This window comes from Mirounga leonina, unplaced genomic scaffold, assembly GCF_011800145.1.
Source record: "Mirounga leonina isolate KUSES-001 unplaced genomic scaffold, KU_Mleo_1.0 Mir_174, whole genome shotgun sequence".
Taxonomy (NCBI): domain Eukaryota; kingdom Metazoa; phylum Chordata; class Mammalia; order Carnivora; family Phocidae; genus Mirounga; species Mirounga leonina.
In genome coordinates this window covers 68,136,573-68,162,323 of record NW_023270451.1, presented here as the reverse complement: position 1 = coordinate 68,162,323, position 25,751 = coordinate 68,136,573, and the positions used below count along the sequence as shown (strand labels likewise).

General features: G+C 41.3%; 2 protein-coding genes across 8 annotated transcripts in view; both read right to left on the bottom strand.

Moving 5' to 3' along the window:
* STRIP2 (striatin interacting protein 2) overlaps positions 1–570 on the bottom strand; it is a 52,517-nt gene extending 51,947 nt beyond the window's left edge. For all 3 annotated transcript variants that reach the window (XM_035021087.1, XM_035021089.1, XM_035021088.1), the window contains exon 1: positions 389–570. In XM_035021087.1, the coding sequence (XP_034876978.1) occupies positions 389–517 (129 nt within the window). In that variant the 5' untranslated portion in view covers positions 518–570. The remainder of the gene's footprint in view (positions 1–388) is intronic.
* A 4,860-nt stretch (positions 571–5,430) lies between these two features.
* Positions 5,431–25,751, bottom strand: part of AHCYL2 (adenosylhomocysteinase like 2) — a 164,589-nt gene continuing 144,268 nt past the window's right edge. For all 5 annotated transcript variants that reach the window (XM_035021081.1, XM_035021082.1, XM_035021085.1 and 2 more), the window contains 9 exons: positions 24,348–24,411; positions 23,779–23,867; positions 21,000–21,070; positions 18,588–18,682; positions 12,275–12,373; positions 10,511–10,579; positions 10,326–10,404; positions 8,929–9,049; positions 5,431–8,500 (listed from right to left, as the gene is read on the bottom strand). In XM_035021081.1, coding sequence (XP_034876972.1) covers positions 8,494–8,500; positions 8,929–9,049; positions 10,326–10,404; positions 10,511–10,579; positions 12,275–12,373; positions 18,588–18,682; positions 21,000–21,070; positions 23,779–23,867; positions 24,348–24,411 — 694 coding nt within the window. In that variant the 3' untranslated portion in view covers positions 5,431–8,493. The remainder of the gene's footprint in view (positions 8,501–8,928; positions 9,050–10,325; positions 10,405–10,510; positions 10,580–12,274; positions 12,374–18,587; positions 18,683–20,999; positions 21,071–23,778; positions 23,868–24,347; positions 24,412–25,751) is intronic.

Here is a 25,751-nt window from a genome sequence, read left to right as displayed (position 1 = left end):
CAGTCACTTAACCTCTCCGCGGCGCCCGTTTCCCCCGTAAATCTAAAACACGAATCCCCACTTCAGGGGGCTGCTGAGATTAAGTGAGATACATATTTGAAAAGTATCAGGTATATTCGATATCGCGCTACATCTTCGCGCCCCCAGAGGCGAGGCCAGAAGGCGAAGAAGCCCCCGACCCGCGGCAGGAGACTGGCAGAGAGGGATCAGAGGCTGCAGAGCCCAGAGTCCAGGCTCCTGCGGACGCCGCAGGTGCCCGCTCCAAGGGGCGACCCCGAGCGCACCGGGGGCTCCGGAAGGGGAGGAGGACCGGGCCGAATCACCTTAGCCACCGCTTCCAGCCCGCCGGCGTCTCCCGGCCCCAACTGAAGCTCTCCGGGTTCCTCACCTCCGACTCCCGCCGCTGGCTTCTGAACGCTTCCCGGCCCTTGGGCGCTGCCTGCTTCCCTTTGCCGCCGCCGTTGCCGTTGCTATTGGTGGACGAGCTCCCCGCCCCGGGCGCCGCGGGGTCCTCCATGCGGCCCGAGTCAGCGGCTTCCCTCAGCGTCCCCGCGCTCTCTGCCCGGGGCGACCCGACCACCGCGCTCCGGGAGCCAGGCCCCGCCCCCCAACAGCTATTGGCTGCGGTCGCGCCCCGCAGTCCCGCCCCGCAGCGCAATTGGTTGTTCGACGGCTCGAAGCGGGACTTGGAGGAGGCGGGGGGCGGGGCTCATTCACGGGATTTCCACCCTCCCTTTTTTTTTGTTAAGTCCTGTGGCGTGGCTGGTAGTCTTAGGCTGCGGGGTAGGCTCCGGGCTCCACCTCCCGAATTCTGGGCCTTGAGTTCTGGCAGGTTATCTTTTTGCTTCCCACTCAGCACTCACTCCCTCCCAAATAGCGACCTTTTTGGGGAGCTCTAGTCTCCGCCTCCTGCTCCACTGCAGTCTCCCTTTCCCCATTACCACGGACCTCTATCTCAGCTCCCGCATTAAGCCCCAAGTCCCGTGTCAGTCGCAGGGGAGACGTGGCAACGCCGGGTAGCCGGGGACACCGCAGGAAACCAGGGACCCGCTCTCTGAGAACTCCTCCCGCCCGGAGTGAGGGCTTGGCTGGGAGATGGTGGGTTGAGGGGTCGGGTGGGACGTTTTCACTTCGCTGAAATTGCTGGCGCCCTTCAGAGCTGCTCCTGGTCATCTTTCTCCTCCGAAGTGGGGCACCTTCCTCAGGTGTGAGCTAGGGAGAAATGTTGAATGGAGAGCAAGCCCCCACCTGCTCCCCCGTCCTTTCCTTCATTCCTCTAAGATCCTCCTTAAGGGCTCGATACAAAGGAGGCGATAAAAAGCGGTTTACAGTAAATATTTAAGCTGTCTGGGTTGGTAATTAGAAGCCCCAAACAAGCAGCCTGAGGGGCATGGGTGGAACAAAATGGGTGGGATTGGGGGAATTGTTGAGCTACCACTTTGTTCCAGGCATTGCACTAGACACTTTCCAGATACCACATGGTATTTCACTCTGACAGGTTGTTTTCACTAATCTTGTATTACTGTTGAGAAAACCAGGACTCAGAGATTACTCCTTGCAGTTCCCAAGGTATCATATTCTATCTTGTCTCAGTGTCTTTGCAGTTCTTTCTCTCTGGAAAAAACTTTCTGCTCTTCTAAGTGCTAACTTCTATTGTTCCGTGAAGATTCTATTTCGTTATTACCTCCTCTTCCAGAAAGCCTTCCTTTGACCCTTCTCAACCCACTCAGGCTGTGTTGGAGTCATACCAAGTCTGCTTGGATTCAAAATTCTTATATTTTCTACTATATCCCCAAAGTAAGAGGCTGAAAGGAATTATTCCCCCTTCCTATATCTTAGGAACAGCTCTCTTTTCTTAATAATACTTTTTTTAAAATTTTATTTTTAAGTAATCTCTACACCTAACGTGGAGCTCGAACTTAAAATCTTGAGCTCACGAGTTGCACGTGCCACCGACTAAGTGAACCAGGCACCCCAACTCTGTTTCTTTCTTAACCATATCTCTCCCTCGTACTTTGCTGTGCTAGTCAGTAGGTGACAGATCAAGGCAGAGTTGAAAAAGAGAACTCCTTGGAGCTTTCTCAGTTCCTTTCTCTTCTATTCCCAACATCTCCTTACTGTATCCACCCAACCATTTTCCCTTTCCTCTCCCATCCCCTGCAAACTGAATATAAGTTCCTTCAAAGTAAGGCCAAGTTTTGTTCATTTTGTAAACCTCCTATGTGTATGTTTAACACAGGGTTTCTGTAATACTGACTGAAAAGTTATTTGTTGTAAGGAGCTGTCCCATGCGTGTAGGAATCCTTGACCTCTCCATACTAGATGTCAGTATTAGTAACCTCCCCCAAGTTGTGACAACCAAAAGTGTCTCCAGATATTGCAAAATGTTCCCTGAGGAGCAAAATCTGCAGTTGAGACCTACTGGTTTAACAGAATTGAATTGATGTGAATTTCCAAGGAAGTCCATGGCTCAAGGCCTAAACTATTTGATTTTGGAATTTTTTTCAGGGTAATATTTGTTAAACTCTAAGATTCACACTCTGCTTTCAAATTCACAACCCACGCCTAGCTCATCACTGCTGCAGTGTGGTAAACCTGCCACAGCACAGCCCATTGGCGTTTCTTAATAAAAGAATTAATTATTCTGTCTTCCTCTCCCCAATTCCTATCCTCCTAACAATCAGAGTTCTAGGATTGACAGGCCCAGAACTTCGTATTTCTTTTGTGAGCCTAGTCAATCAGTAGGATTCTCAAACAGTGCTGGCAGATAGGAGTGGCCAGTTTTGAGGCTTTGTTCCTTTTCCAGTCTATTCCTTGAGCAAAGGAACAAAGCCTCAAACCGGCTTCAAATGGGAGTAGGACTGAGGACAGCTTTCAAGTCTCCTCTGGCCTCTATGCGAAGCCAATTGCTGAGCCTGGAGCTCCATCTGACTTCACTTTCAGAGAAGGGGTTTGAAAAACTGGTGTTAGGGAGATTGCAAAGAATCAACACAAGAGACCTCAATCCATTATCTTTTCCAAAACCCAGTGGAATGGGAGACAGTGAAGACCAGACATTTGTCTGCTCCTTATAGGCCCAGACTTTCAGAGCTTGTCATAAGGAAGAAGACATCTGGAAAACAATTCCTGGAAGAGGTAACAAGAAACCACGGACTAACTGAGAACTTTGAAACTATAGGCCATGGACTTGGCACACACTGAACTTTTTAAAGCGTATTTGTCAACAAAGATGTGATAGCCATCAATACCCTTGACCACAGAGGCATCCACATATATAGCTGGGAGCTAATTAGGGGCTAGTCTACAAGTTTTTCCACCTTGCAGAGATGGCTCCAGTAGTGAGTTATTTTTAAATCAACACTACCACTTTTCCTTGTCCCAAAACTCAGGCATTTTGGGGCTGCTAGCAGAGGGTTGGAGGTATAAATAGGTATAGTTACAAGGACTGAACATATCCTCTTCCCCATATAAGCACTCAACGTTAATCCATGGAGGTCAGATACCGGATTAAATAGAGAGCACCTGTTACAGAGAGCACTTAAAAATAAGATGCAGAAAAGTCTTACAATACTTAATTTTTGAGGACGTTGGGCAGCCAGGGTGATGTAGTAGAAAAAGGACAGAATATCTTCCTCTCCTATCAATGGCACAGGCAACAGAGGCTGTGGGACCCTAGACTGAGATAAGGAATTGATGCTTATGTAGCACATGGTGTGTGCCCGGTTTTTGAGCAGCGTTTTAAAAATTAAATCAGGTCTTTAAATCCTTGCCCTAGGAGACAAGCATTAACCATTTCATAGGCAGAACTAAGGCTCTGAGTGGTTGGTTATATTATATATATATATATATATATATATCAAATTATACAACTTGTAAATGGAAGCGCTGGTCAAATGAGCCTGACTCAAAGTCCAATCTCTTTCCATACAGACCACAAGCTAGAGAAATTGCACAACCCTTGGTAGTCAGGGCTTACCCTATGAGCTTGAAAATAAGACCCAGGCACCCAAGTGCCCATCTTTCACAGAAGAGGACTCAAGCCCTGCTCTAAGGGGGTGAAACTGCCAGCTGGCTCACAGGCTTCATTGCTAGCCGCTGCATTCTCCATCTCCTCGACTGGAGTGGCACCAGCTTTGAGCCATTACCAACTGCCCTGACTATTTTAGCTCTTAGTTTAGAGAAACACAAGTCAAAGTAGCAGAAGATTCTGAGAGGGAAGAAAACATCTTGCATACAGGAAGAACTAGGTTAGGCTGTCAACTAAGAAAGGTGGCTATCAGAAAGCTACTCAAAAATGGCCACTCTACTGGCAGTTGAGAAAGAAGAGGCAGTTGGATTTATTCTAGTTACTGATTTAGTCAGGCAAAAGCTGACTTGGAGACAAAACTCTGCCAGATTATTTCTTCCATTTGGTTGGATGTAGTCAGGTTCTGGGTGTCAGGGCCCTTTAATCCCAAACCATGGATTCTGGCTTCCTGTGCTCTCCAGCTAAGGGCAGCACAGAGAGGATTTGGGGGACCTAGAACCAGATGTTTCTCTGCCTTAGGCCTATACTTCTCAACTCCCAGGTTAGTTAAGCATCTGCCAGAGGAGACTTGAAAGCTGTCCTCAGTCCTACTCCCATTTGAAGCCGGTTTGAGGCTTTGTTCCTTTGCCCAAGGAATAGACTAGAAAAGGAACAACTCCCCAGGGTGATGCTTCTTTTCTTTTTTTAAAAGATTTTATTTATTTATTTGAGAAAGTGTGTGTGCATGTGGTGGGGTGGGGAGAGACAGAGAGAGAGAAAGAGAGCATGAGCAGGGGGGCAGAGAGGGGCAGAGGGAGAGGGAGAAGCAGACTCCCCGCTGAGCAGGGAGCCAGATGTGGGGCTTGATCCCAGGACCCTGGGATCATGACCTGAGCCGAAGGCAGATGCTTAACTAACTGAGCCACCTAGTTGCCCCTCCAGGGTGATGGTTCTGAGAAAGCAGGTTCTTTACACACATAACCAGGGGGCAGGTTGGGGGTAGGATATTAGTGGAATGGCCCACCATGGCATAAGGGACCCAAGGCTAAGGCCATTTATTTTATTTTATTTTTTAAAGATTTTTTTTATTTATTTGAGAGAGAATGAGATAGAGAGAGCATGAGAGGGGGGAGGGTCAGAGGGAGAAGCCGACTCCCTGCTGAGCAGGGAGCCCGATGCGGGACTCGATCCCGGGACTCCAGGATCATGACCTGAGCCGAAGGCAGTCGCTTAACCAACTGAGCCACCCAGGCGCCCGCTAAGGCCATTTAAACATGCCTATTGGTAGCTGCTTTTGGTAGCCTATTGGTAAGATGCTTTTTACATCCTTGCCCTGCAGCAGGCTCTCCAGCCCTTTGCCCAGAAACATCTCTCATCTCTGAATTCGTAGTTCACAGAAGCAAGGAATACTCTCAAGACAAGAATCCATTTTAAGAATATTTTATTTATCTTTTGAGATTACATAGTCATTATTGCTGATCTAATACAATCACTTAGACATAAAGATTTCCAAGAGCCTCTCAGAAATGGCGATCCTTAGAGGTTTTATTTCCTTTCAGTAAGATGACAATGAGAACTAGATGATTATATATATAATATATATATTATATATATAGTTTAGTTTATCGTCTATGTAGAATTTGCTGGTGTTGCCTATTTTCTTTCCGTAATTTTCCTTTATTAAAAAAGCATAATGCAACAATGCATTTTGATTTCTTTTTTTTTAAAACCATGACAAAGTTAATTTTGAGAAAACCACAGGAGCAGCAATTTCAGATTTGTTCAGAGAAAAGCCAAGCAGCAAAAAAGCTTTGCAGGAGTATGTGGCCATGGGGAACCGTGCTCATACGGGAGGGTAGGATGAGGAGGTAGGAGGGCAGACAGAAGGTAGACCAGATACCTCTTTTCTTTTTTAATGAGAAAAAAAACCAACCCTGATTTTCCATTAAGACGGCAAAAAAGACCTTGAAAACTAGCACAAATTCATCGTAGAGAAAACAGTAAGTATCCCCACCTGCCAGGGCCATATACAAACAGATAATTAGTCTTCTTTCCCATGTTTCCAGATACCTAAGATGCATCTCAGGTGAGAGCTTGAGGGAAGAAGATACATTTGTTCTGATTCCAAGGGTAGAGGGAATGACCAAATTCCAACATTAAGGTAGAACCCAGATACTCAGGAGGCCTGGGCCTCCTACTTCTTAATGGTTGCTGACATGGGGTCCCCAGAGACAAAGGAAAAGAGGTCATCTGAAACTCAGAGGCAAATACCTCACCATGGGCAACAACATTGGCAACCTAACCTAGAGGCCTAAGGTGGCTCCTTTTTTATTTGGAATGGGTCTCTTTACTATAGCAAGGCAGGGTATGCTCTGTCAGGATCAGTACGTAGTAATGCTCCTCCACAGAAAGCCAGGCTTTACTGAGAAACAGCAGGTTATGATTTTTGGCTTAAGAACATAACAGGCTAGAGCTCAAATATCTGCCTAATGGAATCTGCCCTTGATATGAGTTACAAAGATCTGTATCTTTGTACAAAAGAGATCCAATTAATTAATACAAAACTCAGAACTGGGTAGGCAAAAGGAAGAACTGAGTGGCCTAGTGGAATTTTCAGCATTTATGATCTTTCTCATGAAAGAATATAGCCGTGTATGTGGCACTTTTCCAGTATGTGCTAAGACATACAGCCTCTGAGGAACCAGACGTTATGGGCTGAGGCTATATACTATTTAATGAGGCAAATAGCCATTTACCCAAAGCCCACCTCCCTACCTTCAAAAGGAAGGTCACTTCCAGACTAGCTCTGAAAGTATATGTGAAGACCAGGAGAAGTTGAAGAAGGTGGAGGTAGGAGAGGAGAATCAGGGTGGTAAGGTTATAGTGATCCTGGGTGGTCTGGTGGTGTTTCCTTGAGTCACCTTGGTCGTGAGACTATGAGGCAGATCAGGGTAGGAAAAAAAATGGGAAAAGAAACAAACAAACAAACAGACCTGAGAGTGTTAAAGAAGGTTGTTAGGTGGGAAAGAGACTCGCTTCATTCAGGATTTCTAGGGCCACTCCAGACTTTAACTCTTAGAACCAGTCTGGTCCCAATGAAACCGTTAAGACCAACAGGTCAGTCTCCCTCCAAAAGGTATCCAACTCTTACGTGGGACATAAAATTTCAGGCTGCTCACATTACTAGTTTTTTGTAATGTTGGAGTTACTCAAGAAACCACCTCTGAAATATAGAATCCTAAGATGGAAGAGGTAAGAATATAAAAATATATCCCAGTAGAGAAGAAAAACCACAGACTAAGTCAGAGACACCAGATGTCAGTTTCATCAATGGCAATGGCCAAAGAAATGAATGTCTGAGGAGGTTCAAACTAGTCAAACTAGCTTTAATCATCTGGACACAGTTTACAGTGTCATCTCTGTGTAGCTTAGCCAGTTAAGCTGCAAAGCCCTTCCCAGGAGACAAACAAATATATTCTGCTTCTTTAGAATGTCAGGCTGTGGACCTGATTGGCCTGTACCACTTCCAAAGCCCTATACTCCCAAATCCATTGGAAAGTACATCTTTCCCTGCTCATTTTCAAAAGCAGTTTAGGCAATAAGAGGAAATTTCAGGAAGCAGAGTTTCACAACAAGCTCTCCTTTTCTGAGACAGTGCCAGTCTAGAGGGAACTTCCCGGGAAACTGTTCACTTAAATGACAAGTAAAACTATGGGCCCCAGTGGGGCTGGCCCTCACCTCCTGGGCAGAGGTGAGGTGGGTTACAAAGATGGCAAAAAAAAAAAGTCTAACAAACACCAGAGCTGCTGAGGAAATAATGGAGGCACATTCCTCTTGGAACCAGAAAGTGTTAAAACAGACGTGAATATTCAAGGAAGAAAGGGATCCTGGGTAAGGAAGGAGACTCCCAGTAAGCACAGGCATAGCTAAGTTCTTGGTGTAGCTTGCTGAAGCCATAACACTCCATCCTTCCTAGTCATTTTATAAAGAAGGCAGTGATAGTGATGGTCAAGGCTGGGAACCCAGGCCATGTTAATTCAGTGGCTTCTAAAAGGCCTCACCTGGGGAAGGGCCAAAGCTGAGAAAGGCCGCTGCTGAAAATTTATTCCAGAAAACCCCAGAGAACAAGGAGTCTGGAATCCCTGGACTAACTCCTGAACCTGGACAAGAGACAAATGACCACTGCTGAGGATTCCAAGTCAATGGGGAATGGTGCAGAAGATGCACTGGGAAGGATTACCCCATATCTTTCCTTCCTCAGCCTGTCCTTTGTGGCTCTCACAGCCCTCAGGGCAGTAACCACACTCTGGGCCAAGGCAACAGGCACAGGATTCTAGATTTTAATAAATAAATAACCTAACATATAGGGTGAGCACGGCGGGCAGCTGATTGGAGAAGCAGCTTGCTGGGTTCTTTCCTGTATAGGAGTGGAGAAAAGACTTGGAGTTCTATTCCTTAAAACTTCTTCTGGCTTGAATTACAGGAACTTAATACCTAGAGGGAGAAAGAAAGATGAGACTGTGATGTTATCAGTTTGTGAGGATGCTGGGACATGAAGAGCCCACCTAAAGGTATATAGCAGCAGGGAGGCAGGGACTTTTCTGGAGTGTAGGATGAGGGCAGATACATGGAGGTGCTTTTTCACATCAGTGAAAAAGACCAGTATTTCTCCATAAAGAGGTAAAAGTCGTATCAAGAAGATGAAATGGAAAAAGGCAAATTCAGAAAAGGGAACACTATGTAGTGTCTGGAGAAGGCCTCAAAGAGTCCTTTGGGGTGGCAGTGAGGGGGAGTAGATTTATTTTCCTGAGTTCGTGTAAATGTGAAAGATGCAAAGTCCAATTCCAGTGCAGAAAGCTCTTTTCTACCCAGGCTTCCCTGTTTTCGGGGTGGCGGGTGGGGGGAGGGTGGCGGCAAGGCACCTGTAGTAATTAGGCTTGAAGGGCCCATTCTTGTTGAGTCCCAGATACTTGGCCTGTTCGTCCGTCAGCTCTGTCAGGTGGGCATCAAAAGTGGGCAGGTGTAGGCTCGCCACATACTCATCTGGAACAGACCACAGAAGCCCTGGTGTAAACATTCGTGCGTCTTGTCTTGCTGTTCTCTCCAGGCTAGGCCTTAAAAAGTTGGAAGATACCTTCTAATTCCCAGAACTGAAAGAAAAATGCTCAACTGGCTCACTGGCCCAGAATTCTAAGGAGTAGCTGCTTGAGTTTAAAGCCAAGTGTTTTTCAAAGCCAGAACACTTCTTTTTTGCTAGCTGTCTCGTCCTTGAAGCTTTCCTTCTCCCCAGAAAGGGAGATATGAAAGAAGCAATAGTCCTTAGCATCTAAAAGGATGGGGTAGCAGGGGACTAAAAAATGGGAAACTTGAACTTCACTTCTGCCTAACACTCTATACTTCGGGTTACTCTGAAAAACAAACACCTGAGGATATTGGAAAGGAATGTCTAATAATGACACTACACTGTTTGCTTTGCTTTTAGTACCCTTAGTTCTTATGGGTTTCTGTTTACATTCTATTACCTGAATACATATTATTCAGAATTTCATGTAATTTTCTAAGTATTTGTTTGGTCTTCCTAACTTCATTATACATTCAGTCAAAACATAGACTGTTCTATTTCTTTTATATCCTTCCAAAGGATATATTAAAGGGAAAATATGTCAACTTCTAACAGTTGCTATGCATCTAGGGCTAAAGCAGAACAAAACTAGAAGCTGATTTATTCTCTGATCTTTGCCTCAGGAGTTTATAAACACACTGCATTAGTTCAGGTGCTTGAGGCAGGTTCTTTAAAAGTTCAAGACAGTTTAACGTTTCTCTTATATGAAACACCCACATAACTAGTCTAACAGAAGCTATGCAGTCTTTCCTTTGGCCTGGACAATGAGGTCAGAGTGAGAAGATGTAGTATGAGAAGTTTTCTTGGTCTGAGGAAAGTCTGGAAGGAGCTATGTAGCAGCCTAGAAATGGAATAAGTCAGATGTCACAAGGTAGAAGATGAGTCCTCTTTGTTAGGGGAAGATTTTTTTCTCCTTTGAGGTTCTTGCATATAAGATACTTTAAGACAGAAAATCCTTAAAATTCACAGGCAGGTAAACCAAGTCATAGCAATATGTAATGATTTCAATAGGGCAACTCATGTGGAAAATGTGATAAATCCACTAGGAAGGGAACCTAGGAATCCTAGCTCCTACTTTGGAAGATACAGACATCATTTTTTCTCCCTATCCATAAGAAATTTAGCGCCCCAAAGTTCATTTAGCCTCTGACTCTGAACTACTTTGTTAAGGATGGGGATGGAAGAGCACATGCTTACCCATTTTCTTGGGCAACAGGTAGACATCCTGCTTATAACGACCCTCAGGAGCATTGTAAAGCTCTATCAAGGCAAGAGCCTAGAAAAGCAGAGAGATGGATGCTGATGTGCCATAATATCAAGTGAAACCTTGATGGTCTAATGACCCTTTCCAGCCCACTGCTTTCCCCCTCTGGTGGCCCTACCTGAGTAGTAGCGGTGATTGAGAGCACAAATGTAGGCACTGTGGAGCAGCTTAGGTTCAGCAGACGGCCCTAGAGAGCAAGGGTTAAGACACAGATGGGTTAGGACAAAGTCTCTAGCCTTTGAGGAGTGAGGGACGAGCACAACTGCCATTTTCCAAATACCTCACAACTACCATTGCTGGATAAAAAGCAGGGGTTCAATAAATAGGAATGAATTGATTGACATTTAAGTGGAATTAAAAAATTCTGGAAAATTTGATGAAGGTAATAGATAAAAGATCTCTGGGATTATGTAAAAAGGGATAGAGATGGTCACATGATACTGAGGCTTATGCCAAGGAAGGGCATATTTCTCTTGAATTTTCTACTTTCTACAACAGAATATCTTCCTTCTGAGGTATTGGCATTCCTTTGGAAGACTGTTGTAAACAAGGATGTAGTCAAATCCAAGGGCAACACCTCCAGGTTGTGAGGGGAGATACTTTTGGATTTAGGAAGCTGTGATGATTTCTGTGCTTCTTCCTTAGTTTGGTTCTCCTGAATTCAAGGGTATCCTTGTATTTTTACTGGGTGACTCAGAGAATACAAGAGGTAGAGACTACTGGAGAATGTTATCCTTTCCTATTTTGTTTCCCAGGAAGCCTGACCACTTTTTTTGCTCAAACATAGTAGCCAAAACCAACTGTGGTGCTTGCTTTTGTCACCAAAATTACTAGATGGGACCTCCCAGGGCCACTGGAAACAAGTCACCAGACAGCTGGCTGATACCAAAGCAATTAATGAATATTTAACAACCTGCCCATCCCTTCCCTGGTATACACTCCTTTCTTGTGAAGAAATAATCCAGTCCCTTTACAGATGCCCTAAAGTATTTGAGAAGGTGGAATAAGGTGAAAAAAGAGAAAGAGAACAGTAAGGATACTCAAACATAAATTTAAGGGTCCCTAGGTGAAGATGGTATTATCGTTTACATTTTCATATTCAGTTTCTTTACTTAAAAAAAAAAAAAGGAAAGAAAACTGACAGAATATCAAAACTCGAGGAAAGTATTACTAATCTCTTGTTATTTTGGTATCTTTCTCCAAAGAAGAGAAACTATCAAGGTCAGAACAGGGGGCACATCAATATTGCTGTCAGGAATCTAAGACTAGGGAAGAGAAGCTTTCAAGAAAGGAAAAGTGGCCAAACATTGACATGGAAGGCTAAGTGGAATGAAAATGAAGAATAAGTCTGAGCCAGAAGAAGCGAGGATGGGGAAATATTAATCACACAACCCATATATAGCTGGGTACCTACTACACATCTGGCTCAATTCAGAGGAATGGTCACTCAAAAACATGGAATCTATCAGCAAAGACAGGACCTTCCCAGAGCTTGCCTAAGACAGTTTAGTAACTGTCAGGAATATCTGCTTTGTGCTTACTGATTAAGTCATCCCACAAATGACATTATCTCTTTATAAGCATCAGTCAAAGTGGCATTGGTTCTATCTGTTAATTCTTCCACAGTAATAGTCATTATCTGACTCAATCTTTGGAGTGACACAGAGAGACAGGATAATTGGTGAAAAGTAAGGAACCAAAATAGTTTCTTAATTGCTGAATGAAAAGATCCTTCACAATTAGATGTAAAATCCAGTGGTAAAGTAGTTCAGCTTGTGCTAAAGAGGAGCTGAAAATATAAGAGAACATGTGGAGGAGGGGACCTGGGTATTGCAGTCTCTCCTGCCAGGGGTGAATTTCTCTTACCAGTCTCAGGTCTTACCTCTGCCAGCAATACTATCCTCTTGCCATCAGGCCATATTACATGGTCAACTTGGGATCTCACTCGCTCCCAGGTCAGTTCTGGTGTCCGCAGACTTGCCTGGAACACATACAGCAAGCACATCATCAGCCATGACTTGTCCCACTGCATGGATGGAAAGATGTTGAAGGGAGCCATTTCAAATAGCAAGTTGAAAGGAGCAACCAACATGCCAGACGGAGAATACCTGTCCCGGGTTGGTTAGGACTGTTCCATTTCGGGGAATTTAATCTTAGGCCCAGCCAGGAAGGGATCACTCAGGATGTCATTCCACAACATAGAGTGTACTGCTAAGCACAGTATAAGGTGCTATGGGAAATACAAAAGAAACCACAGACATGGTTTCTGCCTTCAAAAAGCTCATACTTTAGCTGGGGACACAAAACAATGCATATGTGAGGGGGGAAAAAGCCTTTAAAATACTTATAAAGCAACATGCAAACAAGTGCAAATTAATACAGAGCAAACAGAATACATAAGTGCTGAAGAGAAACAGAAAAAAGAAGGATCAGAGCTAAGTGGGATTTGTTAGAGAAGGCTGGTTGTCCTAAATATAGCATGCTGGGGCCCAAGGTTCTGCCTTCATGTCCTCATGTCCCAGGTTCCACCTTCTCAATGACAGTGGGTCACCCTAAAGTTACAGAAGCTTCGTGACCTAAGTGCAAATGTGAGGTAGCCTTTAGAGAAATGCTTAATGGCAGAGTAAAGCTCCCAACAGCTCACCCTCCTTCCATTTCTGTATATATTCCGAGAACAAGAGAAGAAATGTTAAGTTTATTAACAGCAGCAATCAAGTAACAGTCACAGGGTTTAGACTTAAGATAACAACTTCCTTCTTCCAGTAGGCCATGCCTAAAATAGAAAGGGAGTCCATATTCTGAAACCATCCATTGGCTCAGTTGGTAAAATTGAGAAGTTCTGCCAAACAGCAGTTTTCAGACAAATAGAGAAACACTTTAGTTATACAATAATCATTTGCTGAGTACATATTATATTTATTCCAGGCAATGTAGTAAAGGACACTATTATAGATGAGACTGTGGACTCCTCTACTAGACTGTGAGCTATTTATGGACAGGGACTGTATCATCTTTTCATTACCAATCTAGTGGGAAAGACAGACATAATTATATTTCAGTATATTTAGGACTATATTAATGATCTAGACCATTTCTTTATTAGGTAGATGAGAAATAGAAAATGTCTTGAGATTTCAAGTTTCATAATTTCATTCAATCTTTATCTAAAGAGCAATTTGGTAGTAGCGAACATATCTTTATATGTACTTAATCTCTGACCAGTTTCACCTTTAGGGCTCCATCCTATAGAAACACTTGCTCAAGTTCAGAATTGTAAGTGCCCAAGAATGTTCAATCCAGTGTTATTTATAATAGCAAAAAATGTAATTTAATAAGGGAATGGCTAAGTAAATCCAGAGAATCTCATACAATGGAATATTATGCAATTCTTATATAAAAAAAGTAGATCTGTATGCGTTAACATGAAAACCATTCATTATTGTTAAGTGAAAAAATAAAGTTGCAGAACAATATACTAGAACCCCAATTTTGTAAATGTTCTACTTCCTTCTTTAAACATATTTACCTTGCTTGAATTTTTATACTAAGCAAGTATTACTTTAAAGTTAGAATTAAGATTTTTTTTATAAATAAACACTGTTTAAAAAGAATTTAAACAAATAGACCACTTTGGGAAGTTAAGGATATACAAAGTAAATCCCTTAGCCTTTAGAAATAACAACATGGAGGGCAATAACCATGTAGAGCCAAAAGATATTGCTTGGTCACACTGGTATTTAAAGTAGTTCAGGTTCTTAGTGTCTCACACTCTTAATCTTCCAGAGGCCAAGCAATCTTGGTGATTGGGAGTAAAAAGGTGACACCATGATAAAAGGAGTCTTCTGTCTTAGGAAGTCTTCCCTGGGAGAAAAAGATATGGTGGAATCAAAGAAGGGACACTTCTTATGAACATCATAAAATGATCAATGCTTTGTTGAGGCAGTGTGCTGGAACACTGGAATGGTTGTGCTGCTAGCAAAAGACCTGAGGTCAGTTAAAACAGGGTTTGAAGAGGAACTAAGTCACATTATCTCTAGCACTGTCCAGGCGGCTCCCATAACCTAGTAAGTTTATCGGACAGTTACACTTCTTGAGAGAAGGATTTCCTATGACCAGCACAGTTTTGTAAGAATTTCTCTTAAAGGGGGTGCCTGGGTTGGCTCAGTCAGTTAAGCACCCGATGCTTGATTTTGGCTCAGGTCATGATCTCAGGGTCACGAGATCCAGCCCTGAGTCCAGCTCCACACGGAGTCTGCTTGAGATTCTCCCTCTCCCTCTCCCTCTGCCCCTCCCCCTGCACATGTATTCTCTCTCTCTCGAATAAATAAATAAATCTTAAAAAAATTCTCTTAAAAACATCCCAATGTCTTTTCTGTTGATTTATAATCACTAAGCAATCTACCAGGAAAAAGGTTCCTTATTGTGACTGTGTTCCCAAACAAGGGGTACATCTCACTGTAAATAATTAGCTTGCACAAACTGGTATTATATGATTTTGGATAGTGCATATCAATTTTTTTCAGGGAGAACAACTGTGGTTCTAGTCCTGCAAAGTGCAGAGTCAATAGCAAGTCCCAGGTTCTAATTCTTTTGCTGGCAAAAACTTTTAAAGTATGTATACATAATGGTTTAGCCACTTGAATTGTGAAGCTTACAATCACACTGGCCATCTATGTGATGCATATGGGTAGGCAGGTCTGTTTTCAAGAGAAAAGGAAACATGTGAAAGAAAGACATGGCCAAAAGGCAGCTAAGAGCACAATCCCTATCACAGGTTCCCTAAGTAGTCATAGCATTAATATCTCTCAGAAAAAACTGCAGTTTTCTAAATGACCAACTCTTTTGACGAGATACTCCTTTCTAGAAATGCAGCAGTCAACATCTCAAGGTTAGGTAAAACTATAAATTCCCACACACCAAAAAAAACTACAAAAAGCTAAAAACGCTTACATTTTTGGTTGCTAAAAATATCTGGAAAAATTTACTGAATCATTCACTTTCATCGTTTCACTGAGATAACTTATAGAGACTTTCTTCTTTTTCACTCTCTACATCCAAGCCATCTGGCAAATCCCAATTGCCCTACCTTCACAATACATCACCTCCACTGCTTACCCACGTCATCTGAGCTACGACCTTCTATCACTGGAAATACTGAGAGAGCCTCCTATTATGCCCCCTATCACTACTCAAGCTCCAGAAATGATTTCTTTATTCCACAGCCAGAGTAATCTGTTAAAACAAATCAGATTTTGTCAGTCACCTGGTCTAAACTTTCCCATTGGAATGGCTTCCTCTTTTTTTAAGTAATCTCTATGCCCAACGTGGGGCTTGAACTCAGGACCGAGATCAAGAATTGCGTGCTCTGGGGCGCCTGGGTGGCTCAGATGGTTAAGCGTCTGCCTTCGGCTTGGGTCATGATGCCAGGGTCCTGGGATCGAGCCCCACGTCTGGCTCCTGGCTCAGCGGGGAGCCTGCTTCTCCCTCTGCTTCTCCCCCTGCTCGTGCTCTCTCTCTTTCTCTGTATCTCTGTGTCTTGAATGAATAAATAAAATCTTTAAAAAAAAAAAAGAAAGAAAAAAAAAGAGTTGTGTGCTCTACTGACTGAGCCAGCCAGGCGCCCATGGAATGGCTTCCAACAGCTTTCCTTATAACCAGAATAAAATCCGAAGTCCTCATTGTGGCCTACAAACACCTACATAACCCACTACCCTCCTTTAGCTGCCTCTTATTCTCATCCCTGTGCCCATTCTGTTCTTGCCACAATGGCCTCTTTTCTGTTCCTCAAACATCAAGCACTTTTCTACCTTAGCATCTTTTACACACCATTCTCTCTGAATAGAATGCTCGGATGGCTTATTCCTTCAACTCATTTTGTTCAAATGTTATCTCCTCAAAGAGACCTTCCTTGATCACCTTAACTAAAATATCATTCTCAATGTCCCCACCTTGCTGTTTTTCTTCAATACTAGGCACTAACTGATGAAACTATTTGTTTATTGTCTGTGTCCTGCACTAGAATATAAGTGCCACAAGAGCAGGGATGTTCTTCACTATTTCTTCAGCCAATAAATACTCAGCACAGAACAGACCAATCATCAATACAAATTAAATAGTGAATGAACATTCTGGTTTCAGTTATTAGTTGAGTTTGCTATTTCCTTAAATTTCATTTTCTATGTCCTGTGACACTATCACCAAAGGTTGAGTAACTTAACTTTTCGGAAGCCCTTCTGAGCCTCTCCCTTTCTGGATCATTTAGTTTAGTCATATACCTTGTGCAAAGAAGAGCACAAAGAGCGCCTTGGCTAGTGTTGGTGCCAGATATAGGGAGCTCCCTAGCAATACCTGCAAAACTAGGTCTAGTACCAACACAGCAGCCAGGGTGATCCTTTTCCTTTTAAAATAAAAGTCATCCTTTTAAAATTGAAGTCAGATTATTACAAATCTGGCAATGGCACCCTATTTCTCTCAGACTATAATCAGGAGTTCTTACAATGGCCTATGAGACCCCAGAAGATCTGGCTCATTCCTTCTTTGACCTTATTTTCCACTCTTCCCTGACCCATGCTCATTCTGCTCCAACCACACTGGCCTCATTGCTGATCCTCAAACAGACTAGGTACACTCCTGCCTTAGGGCATTTGCTCTGACTGTTCACAAAATGTTTTTCACCTAAAAATCCACATGGCTACTCAAGCTCCTCTAAAATGTAAGCTCTTTGAGGGCAGGAATCTTTGCCTGTTTTGTTCACTGACTCCAAGCATCTACAACAGCACTCGGCATATAGCAATCACACAATAAATATTTATGATTGAAGGTAGAGGAGTCTCCTAGCCTTTATCCTGAGAGATTACTTATTTGCTTTAGAGGACAGATTACCATCACAATTCAAAGCTTACCTAGAAATCATGAGGAGGTAATAGTACAATGTACAGGAAAACAAAACAAAACAAAAACTGGACTGGAAGTAAAAAAAACCTTAATTTTGTGCTCCAATTTCATTTTTGAATCAATGTATATGACTGAACAATGGACTTAAGTTCTTGGTTTTCCAATTGAAAATCGGGAATAAGAATAATGCCTTGTGGGATAGTCAAGAGGATGAAATGAGATAAAGTAAAAATATAAAAATTACACAATTACATTTGAAATTGTTTTTATTTAAGAGCTGAAGGGTTTAGGAGAGAAAATTCCTTCCCCCTTCCCTTACTCAGAAGATTTCTCTTTAGATATCAGAGCATGACTATTTCCCTTAAGCTTTTCCCATTTGGGGGCTCTCTAAGCAGATTAATTTGGAAAAGGACAATCATGTGCTAGACAGTTTTAGAAATATTAATATCTTTGACTATTTAGTAAAAGGGCAGTATGGCACATAAGTGAAACTTAACCAAAAAAAAAAAAAAACCAAACCAAACCAAACCATTCAGTATTTAAATTTCAATACTGAAAAAAAGAAATTATTCATTAGAAGGAAAATAATCTGATAAGACAAAAGTAATGGAGCCATGCCACTCAGAAAGCTCAGGGGTAGAAGTAGGCTTTGCTAGGTTGTTTTCCCAGCTATTTTTAATAACAGAAGAATAGAGCACAGTTAAAAAGAGAAACCATTTAAAATAGATATTATCCAACAGACTCTCAATATATCAACTGATCCTTACCTGGCAATGCTGAAGCTCAATCAGAGCAGCCCTCAGGGCAGATGAAAGCATGCTTTGCTTGAGCCATTTACCCAGAGAGAAATACAGTTGTGCCAGAAAAATGCCATAAAAATTTAAAACCAGAGTGAAAGTCAAACTGAGAGATACTTTGGTAAGTCTGAAAAGAAATAAATAATACTTCTATTAACTATTACTTGGGCGATGTAGTAGGACCAAGTGTTATGTTGGATTGGATAATTTTAGGGTGAATATATAATCAAATCAGAGAACCAAAGCAATAGATAAAATGGCTTATAGTGTAAGTAGGTATCAAGCTTGAGTGGAAGAAAATCATCATTTGAAATGATTGAGATGAAGAAGCTTTATGGTATCCATAAGCACAGATCATAGGGCTAGTAAGTGAACAGACTGTGGACAGTTCTGCTAGGCCACTCCTGTTTAGGATGGCTGGTGACTCTTCTCTTTCCTCTTCCAGTTTATATTTCTTGGGAAGGAGAGAAAAAAAGCCCCCAATAATGAGTTACTTAATCTTACCACGTCAATCTCTGTGTTGGAATGTCCCATGTTACAAACGATGCAGCTATTCTTCATACGGTCCAAGTGCTCTCTGGTTACCACATTCTTGTTACCTTAAAAATAGAGGAGATATCCACATGAAAAGAAATGAAGTTGGACCCCTACTTCACACCATATGTGAAATTTAACTTGTCCTAAATGTAAGAGCTAAAGCTATAAAACTCTTAGGAGAACATAGGAATAAATTTTTGTGTTCTTGGGTTAGGCAATGGTTTCTTAGATATAACACCTAAAGTACAAGCAACCAAAGAAAAAATAAACTTGTGCTGCAAATGATATAATCAAGAAAGTGAAAAGACGGGCGCCTGGGTGGCTCAGATGGTTAAGCATCTGCCTTCGGCTCAGGTCATGATCCCAGGGTCCTGGGATCGAGTCCCACATCGGGCTCCCGGCTCAGCGGGGAGCCTGCTTCTCCCTCTGACCCTCTCCCCTCTCATGCTGTTTCTCGCTCACTCGCTCTCTAAAAAATAAATAAAATCTTTAAAAAAAAAAAAAGAAAATGAAAAGACAACCCACGAATGGGACAAAATATTTGCAAATCATATAACTGATAAGGGACTTGTATCCAAAATTTATAAAGAACTCTTACAACTCAATAATAAAAAGGCAAATAACCCAATTTAAAAATGAGCAAAGGATCTGAATAGACATTTCTCAAAACAAGAAGTACAAAAGATGTGTCAATATGTACATGAAAAGATGTTCAACATTATTAGTCATTAGGGAAATGCAAATCAAAACCACAATGAGGAGTGTACTGGCTCAGTTGGTGGAGTGTGTGACTCTTGATCTTGGGGTTGTGAGTTTGAGCCCCATATTGGGTGTAGAGATTATTTGGATAAAAATCTTGAAAAAACAAAACCACAGTGAAACACCATTTCACACCTACTAGGACAGCTATACTAAACAACAGACAATAACAAGTGTTGGCAAGGATGTGGAAAAATTGTAACCCCTATACATTCTTGGTGGGATTGTAAAATGGTGCCATCTATTTGGAAAAGCTTGGCAATTCCTCAAAATATTAAAAGTAGAGTTATCATCATATGATCCAGCAATTCCTAGGAATATATAGGTAGGTAAATATTCATGATGATGGAAAACATGTTTGCAGAAAAACACTGTACACAACGTTCATAGCAACATTATTCAAAATAGACAAAAAGTGAAAACAACCCAAGTGTCTACCAACCAATGAACTGATAAACAAAATGTGGTATTATCCTTAAAATGAAATATAATTCAGCAGTAAAAAGGAATGAAATATCAACACATACTACCATATGGATGAACTTCGAAAACACTATGCTAAGTGAAAAAAGCCAGTCACAAAAGACCACATACTGTAGGAGCCCATTGATATGAAATAGGCAAATCTATAGAAACAGAGAAATTAATGGTTGCATAGGGCTGGAGTAAAGGTAGAGTGAAAGAATGAGGACTAACTGCTAATGGTATGGGATTTCTTTTTTGGGGTGATGAAGTTTCTGGAATCAGACATTGTACAACTTCACTAAAAACCACTGAACTATATACTTTAAAAGGGTAAATTTTATGGTATGTGAATTATATCTCAATAAAAAAATTAGATTGTGGTGATGGTTGTATGATCCTGTGAATTTGCTAGAAAATACTGAAAGGTACACTTAAAATGAGTGAAATGTATGGTTTGTGAATCACATCTCAATAAAGCTATAAAAAAAGACATAAGGGGGTTGATGTGAAGCAAGAACAGTTTCTTATGGTCCCTCTTCTCTGTCCCCATCTCACCCTGTGGCTACAAATATATTTTTACTCTTAAATATTCTGATTTTCCCCCTCTAAAATATAATTACAAATAAAAACCAGTGTTCTAGCAGTTTATGGTCCCACCATAAAGACAAAGTATCTCAGTCCAAGGAAACTAGCCATTTCTGCATATTCCCCTCTAAAACTCCAATCTACCTCTTTGGGAATTAATACAACTGCCTTTCCCACTTTCTCTACTATGAATTTTGCTCTAGGCCTGCTTTAATTACAGAGACTAGAGAGAAATATACTTTACTTTTGGAAGTAAAATAAAAAACCAAATGTACAAGTATAAGGTCTGGTTTCCCAAATAAAACTTATCTCTAGTCATCTCTTTGGTAGTTGACATGGATGGAGATACAGAACAGTTAAAGAAACTTTCCTCTAGGGATGACCTAGATGGTATATACTTTTGGTCAGAGTTCTAAAGAGGTGGGAAGAGCGTGAAAGATTGACTGGTTTTGTAGACCTCTGTGTCTGGCTTTTCGAGTTTGGTTTTATTCAGAACATTTCCAGTCATTTTTCACTTTTTCCATGAAAGCATTCCCAAGTGCCACTCCATTGTACATGTCAAAATCATACCTGTACAGGTAATAACAATATCCACTTGCCGGATGACCTCATTTAATTTCACCAGTCGAAATCCGTCCATACTGTAAAAATAAAGCATGATCAATTAACCTGATAATAGGCAATTGGGAGCCTTTTGCTACAGAACCTCAAAAGCTATTACCAAGTTCCTTCAGTACCTACACTGTCACTTCTTGATATAGCTAGATTATTCTTAGCAGTGAAAAATTCAAACCATCTCCTCAGTTCATACAGGACAGAAATAAAGGGTTTTTTTTTTTTTTTTTTTTTTTGCATCACTGCAACTTAATTCTTCCTGAAAATAGAGAGCCAGGGGTTACCATGAGATTTCCAAACAGAGTTTCTAGAAAGTGCAATTTAGCCCCTGAATCTTACCCCATTGAAACTACTCTCCCCAAGATCATCAACAATCTTCTGGATACCAAAAAAAAACACAAAAAACAAAAACAGACTCTTACATCATTTAATTTCCTACATTAAACATTATTTACCTTCTTAAAACTATACTCCTTGGAGCCCATGACACTGTTCTCGCCTGGTTTTCCTCCTACTTTTCTGATTGTTCCTTTTCAATCTTACTCAATCTTTAAATGTTGGTACTCTGTAGAGTTCTGCCCTGACTCTCTTCTTTATTCTTTCAGAATTTATCCACATACCCTTCCCTTGGCTGCAAATGACTCTTCTTAGTGGCTGATCTGCACAAATATATCTTTAGGTTAGACTCTCTGAAGCTGCAGAGCCTTGGATCAAACTGTCTATTGGATAGCTTCTCCCGGATGTCCCATAAGAATCTCAAATTTATTGGGTTTGAAAAAAAACTCATTATCTTCTCTATACTCCTAAAATCTATTTCCTCTTTCATATTTTCTATTTTGATCAATAGCATTACTGTTCACCCAACTGTATGAGCCAGATAAACTAGAATGTCCTAGCCTACTCCCTCTCCCTAACTGAAGTTGTCACCAAATCCGGTTGTTTTCCTTAATTCTTTAAAATCTCTTGAATCGGTCCCCTCCCCTCCAGATGTGCTGGTCTTGTGTATGTTCAGGTCTTATTACCTCTTGCCTGGATTCCTATAATAGCCCCTGGCCCAATCTCATCATCTCTAGGTTTATGTCTAATTTACTTTGCAGAGTAATTTCCCTACATGCAATTTAGATCATGTCACTTCCTTGCTTAAAATACTTCAGTGAGATTGCCTGTTCTCAGGGTAAGACCTAAATATTTATGCAGATATATGATTATATCCACATAATGATTCCTACCTTAGCTATTACCATTCCCCCAAATTTATCCTCTCTGCCAGCTACACTAAAGTATTTCCATCCTCTTAAATGTGCCATGCTCTCTCCTTCCTCAGTGACTACCCTCCTTGTGACATGTTCCTTTTACCTGGAACTTACTTCCAAACTAAGAAATGACTTAACACATGTTTCAGGACTCAGCCCTATTGACATCTCTTCCTACCCTGCGTCTTTGCTCTTTAGTTGGATGTTTCTCCTTTGGCTCCTACAGAAGCATGTACCGTTTACCCCCATCATAGCACTATTCCACTCACAGTGGGACCTTGCCTCATTCATATATTCATCTTATTCATCCTAAGCACAGAGCACAGTACCTATTATACAGTAAGTGATCAGTTCGTGTCTATAAGTTAATTTGAATCAGTGTCTCAATCAGTATTAAAACATGTTAATGAACCCTGACTCAGAGAAAGCCAACAGCTCTATTGGGGAAATTTGTGGTTTATGGCTGGAATGTGTGAGGAGTAGAAAGCAGGGGAAAATGGGTATAGCAAAATCTTTATGCCATGCCTTACTCTAACCTGAGGGTTAATGGTAAAGAATGGGTGGGTTATGGAGGCTACAGACATCAGAACTCTGCAATAGTTTTCAGGAACAGTGGTATTTCCATCCTACTAAGGATGGCAAGAGGCAATATTAATAATATCTACCATTTAGTGAGCATTTATTTTGTGACAACAGTTCTATACTTTATAGAATTACATATTTATTATATAATGTATAATCATATGTAATACTTATGTAATTCTTTTACTGAACTTTTGCAACTCTTTGAGGTAGTCATCATTAGCCACATTTTATGGATGAGACAGGAACTATTTTTTAACCTTTCATTTTGAAATAATTTCAAACTTAAGAATTACAAAAATAGTACAAACTCCCCTATACCCTTCACTCAGAGACAGCAGATTTTATCTGGATTTGCCTGATGTTTCCTCCTGATGAGATTCAGGTTATACATTTAGGGGGAGAATATCACAGAAGTGTTCTTTTCAGTGCATCACATCAGAGAGGATCTGATGCCAACTTATTTCTTTTTTGATCATTGTTTTCAAAGGGAGAAGGGTTGGGGTGCCTGGATGGCTCAGCTGGTGGAGCATGCAACTCTTGATCTTGGGGTCGTGAGCTCAAGCCTCATGCTGGGTGTAGAGCTTACTTTAAAAAAAAAAAAGGAGGATTATATATGGAGAAGGTAAGGAGCTACTTGTTCTTTGGCTCAAGTCATCCCTTCTTATTATTTCCACAGGGATTAAAAATTTTAGCTTCTCTGATAGTCTCTGCTTTCTCAGAGCAGAGCTACTTGATCTTTGAAAGAGGGGAGCTTACAGTTAATAGCAGCATCTCTCAGGGTCTGGGCCCCTCTAAGATAAAATTTGGCATTAACCAGGCCATTCTTTGGCAGCAGTTACAAGATCCCAATAGATGGTGGCATAGAGGAAAAAGCAAGTCTCCTTTTGCATGCTTACCAGGCTTGAAGAGCACAGATGGGGTCAATCTCAGTTACATACACAATAGAGCCCATAGCTTTTAAAGCAGCACAGCACCCCTTCCCCACCTTAAGAAAGGAGAAAGTACACATAATAAGGAAAGTCAGTGAGAAAACAACATCTCAAAGCTTCTGGTAAACTGTACCCTTTTCCGCCCCCAAAAGGAATTTCACTGAATAGATTCATGCTTGGGGAAAAACAAGAAAAAACAAATAAATGAATGCAGTTCATAAACAAACTCCTAACCCCTGTTTAGCACATGCATGTACATAAGAACACCCACACTCACGATTTATAATCAAAACACAAGCTAAGAGAACATCACAAACAGTGCACTGGAATAAATCAGAAAATCAACTTGAGAAACAATGGCAAAAATGCAAAGGGAAAAAGAAAGATTGTACTTTAACCAGAGGGCCTCTAAAGTTAGTTTTTTCCCATCTAGAGTGCTGAGTGAATGTATTCTCACATCCATTAAATAAAAGAATCTGGTATATTTCACCAAAATCACATTTTATACACCCAGTAAGTGAAAGGTTATGCTTTACCTCTCCATAGCCACAGACCACCACCTGCTTTCCACCAAACATCATGTCTGTTGTCCTTTTAAGTCTAGAGGAACAAAAACCATTAAATCAGAAAAATCTTCTCTTGTTTCTCCTTTAAGATTAGATTGGGTCCCTTTGTTTTATATTTGTTTGTTTGTTCCATTCTGAAAGAAAGCCTGGTTTCTATGCTACCTAATGACTGGAAAGAAAGGTTGAATATATGTACTTTCTAACTCTATGCTATCCGATCAATTCCAGCTATAGGAGAGGGTTTTTTTTTCTTTTTTCCTCTTGTCTTGGGAGTGGTGCAGAAGGGAAGAAGCTGTAGACTGTAAAGTACTCTTAAACAAAAAGCAATATACATTTATTATATAATTTTTGGAAATAAAAGATGGAAGAAAATAAAAACATTTTTTATTTAGAAGACAAAGCTCTAGCTTAGTGGAAACATTATTCTAGCTTACCGAATGAGACAGAAACATAGAAGATAACCCTGATAAATGAGTGCTACGTTTAGCAGCGTCAAAAGGGCCAACAGGTCCCTCATTAATTCCATGCAGAGGGTAATGGGCAGCTAGAGGGAGAAGAGTTCAGAAATGCACCAATACTGACTGCATGAGAGAGTGAGCTTTCTGGGGCTGATTCCTTCTCAGACATGCTCTACTTTTTTGCCTCTGATTCTCTATGAAGCTAGAATAAATGTCCTTATTGTTTTTAGAGTCTCTTGGAAGAACTTGTAGGAGTAGGTTCTGGTTTCTCTTTGGTTTCGGCCAGTGTCCCTTCTCTAGGAATCCCTTACAAGGCAGAAAAAAGTTTTCAACTAAAACTAGCCTATTCTGAGATAGACAGTTCCTACAAATATTGGCGACTCTTTTTTTTTTTTTTTTAAGATTTTATTATTTATTTATTCGGGAGAGAGACAGTGTGTATGAGAGAGAGAGATCCTGAGCAGGGGGCAGAGGGAGAGGGAGAAGCAGACTCCCCACTGAGCAGGAGCCCGATGTGGGGACTCGATCCCAAGACCCTGGGATCCTGACCTGAGACAAAGGCAGACACTTAACCATCTGAGCCACCCAGGCACCCATGTGACTCTTTCTATTCACTTATCTGTTTACCTCTCCTGTTGAAAACAGTCTATAAAAGAGGAATCTTGTCTTTTTAATGATTTGACAACTCCTAAATGGGAACTAGTACAACTCCATGAGCCCCAGTGAAACTCAATAAATATCAAATCTTATTCAGCCATTAAAAAGAATGGAATCTTGCCATTTCAACGACATGGATGGAGCTGAAGAGCATAATGCTAAGTGAAATAAGCCAGTCGGGAAAAAACAAATACCATATGATCTCACTCATATGTGGAATTTAAGAAACAAAACAAATGAGCACAGGAAAAAAAGAGAG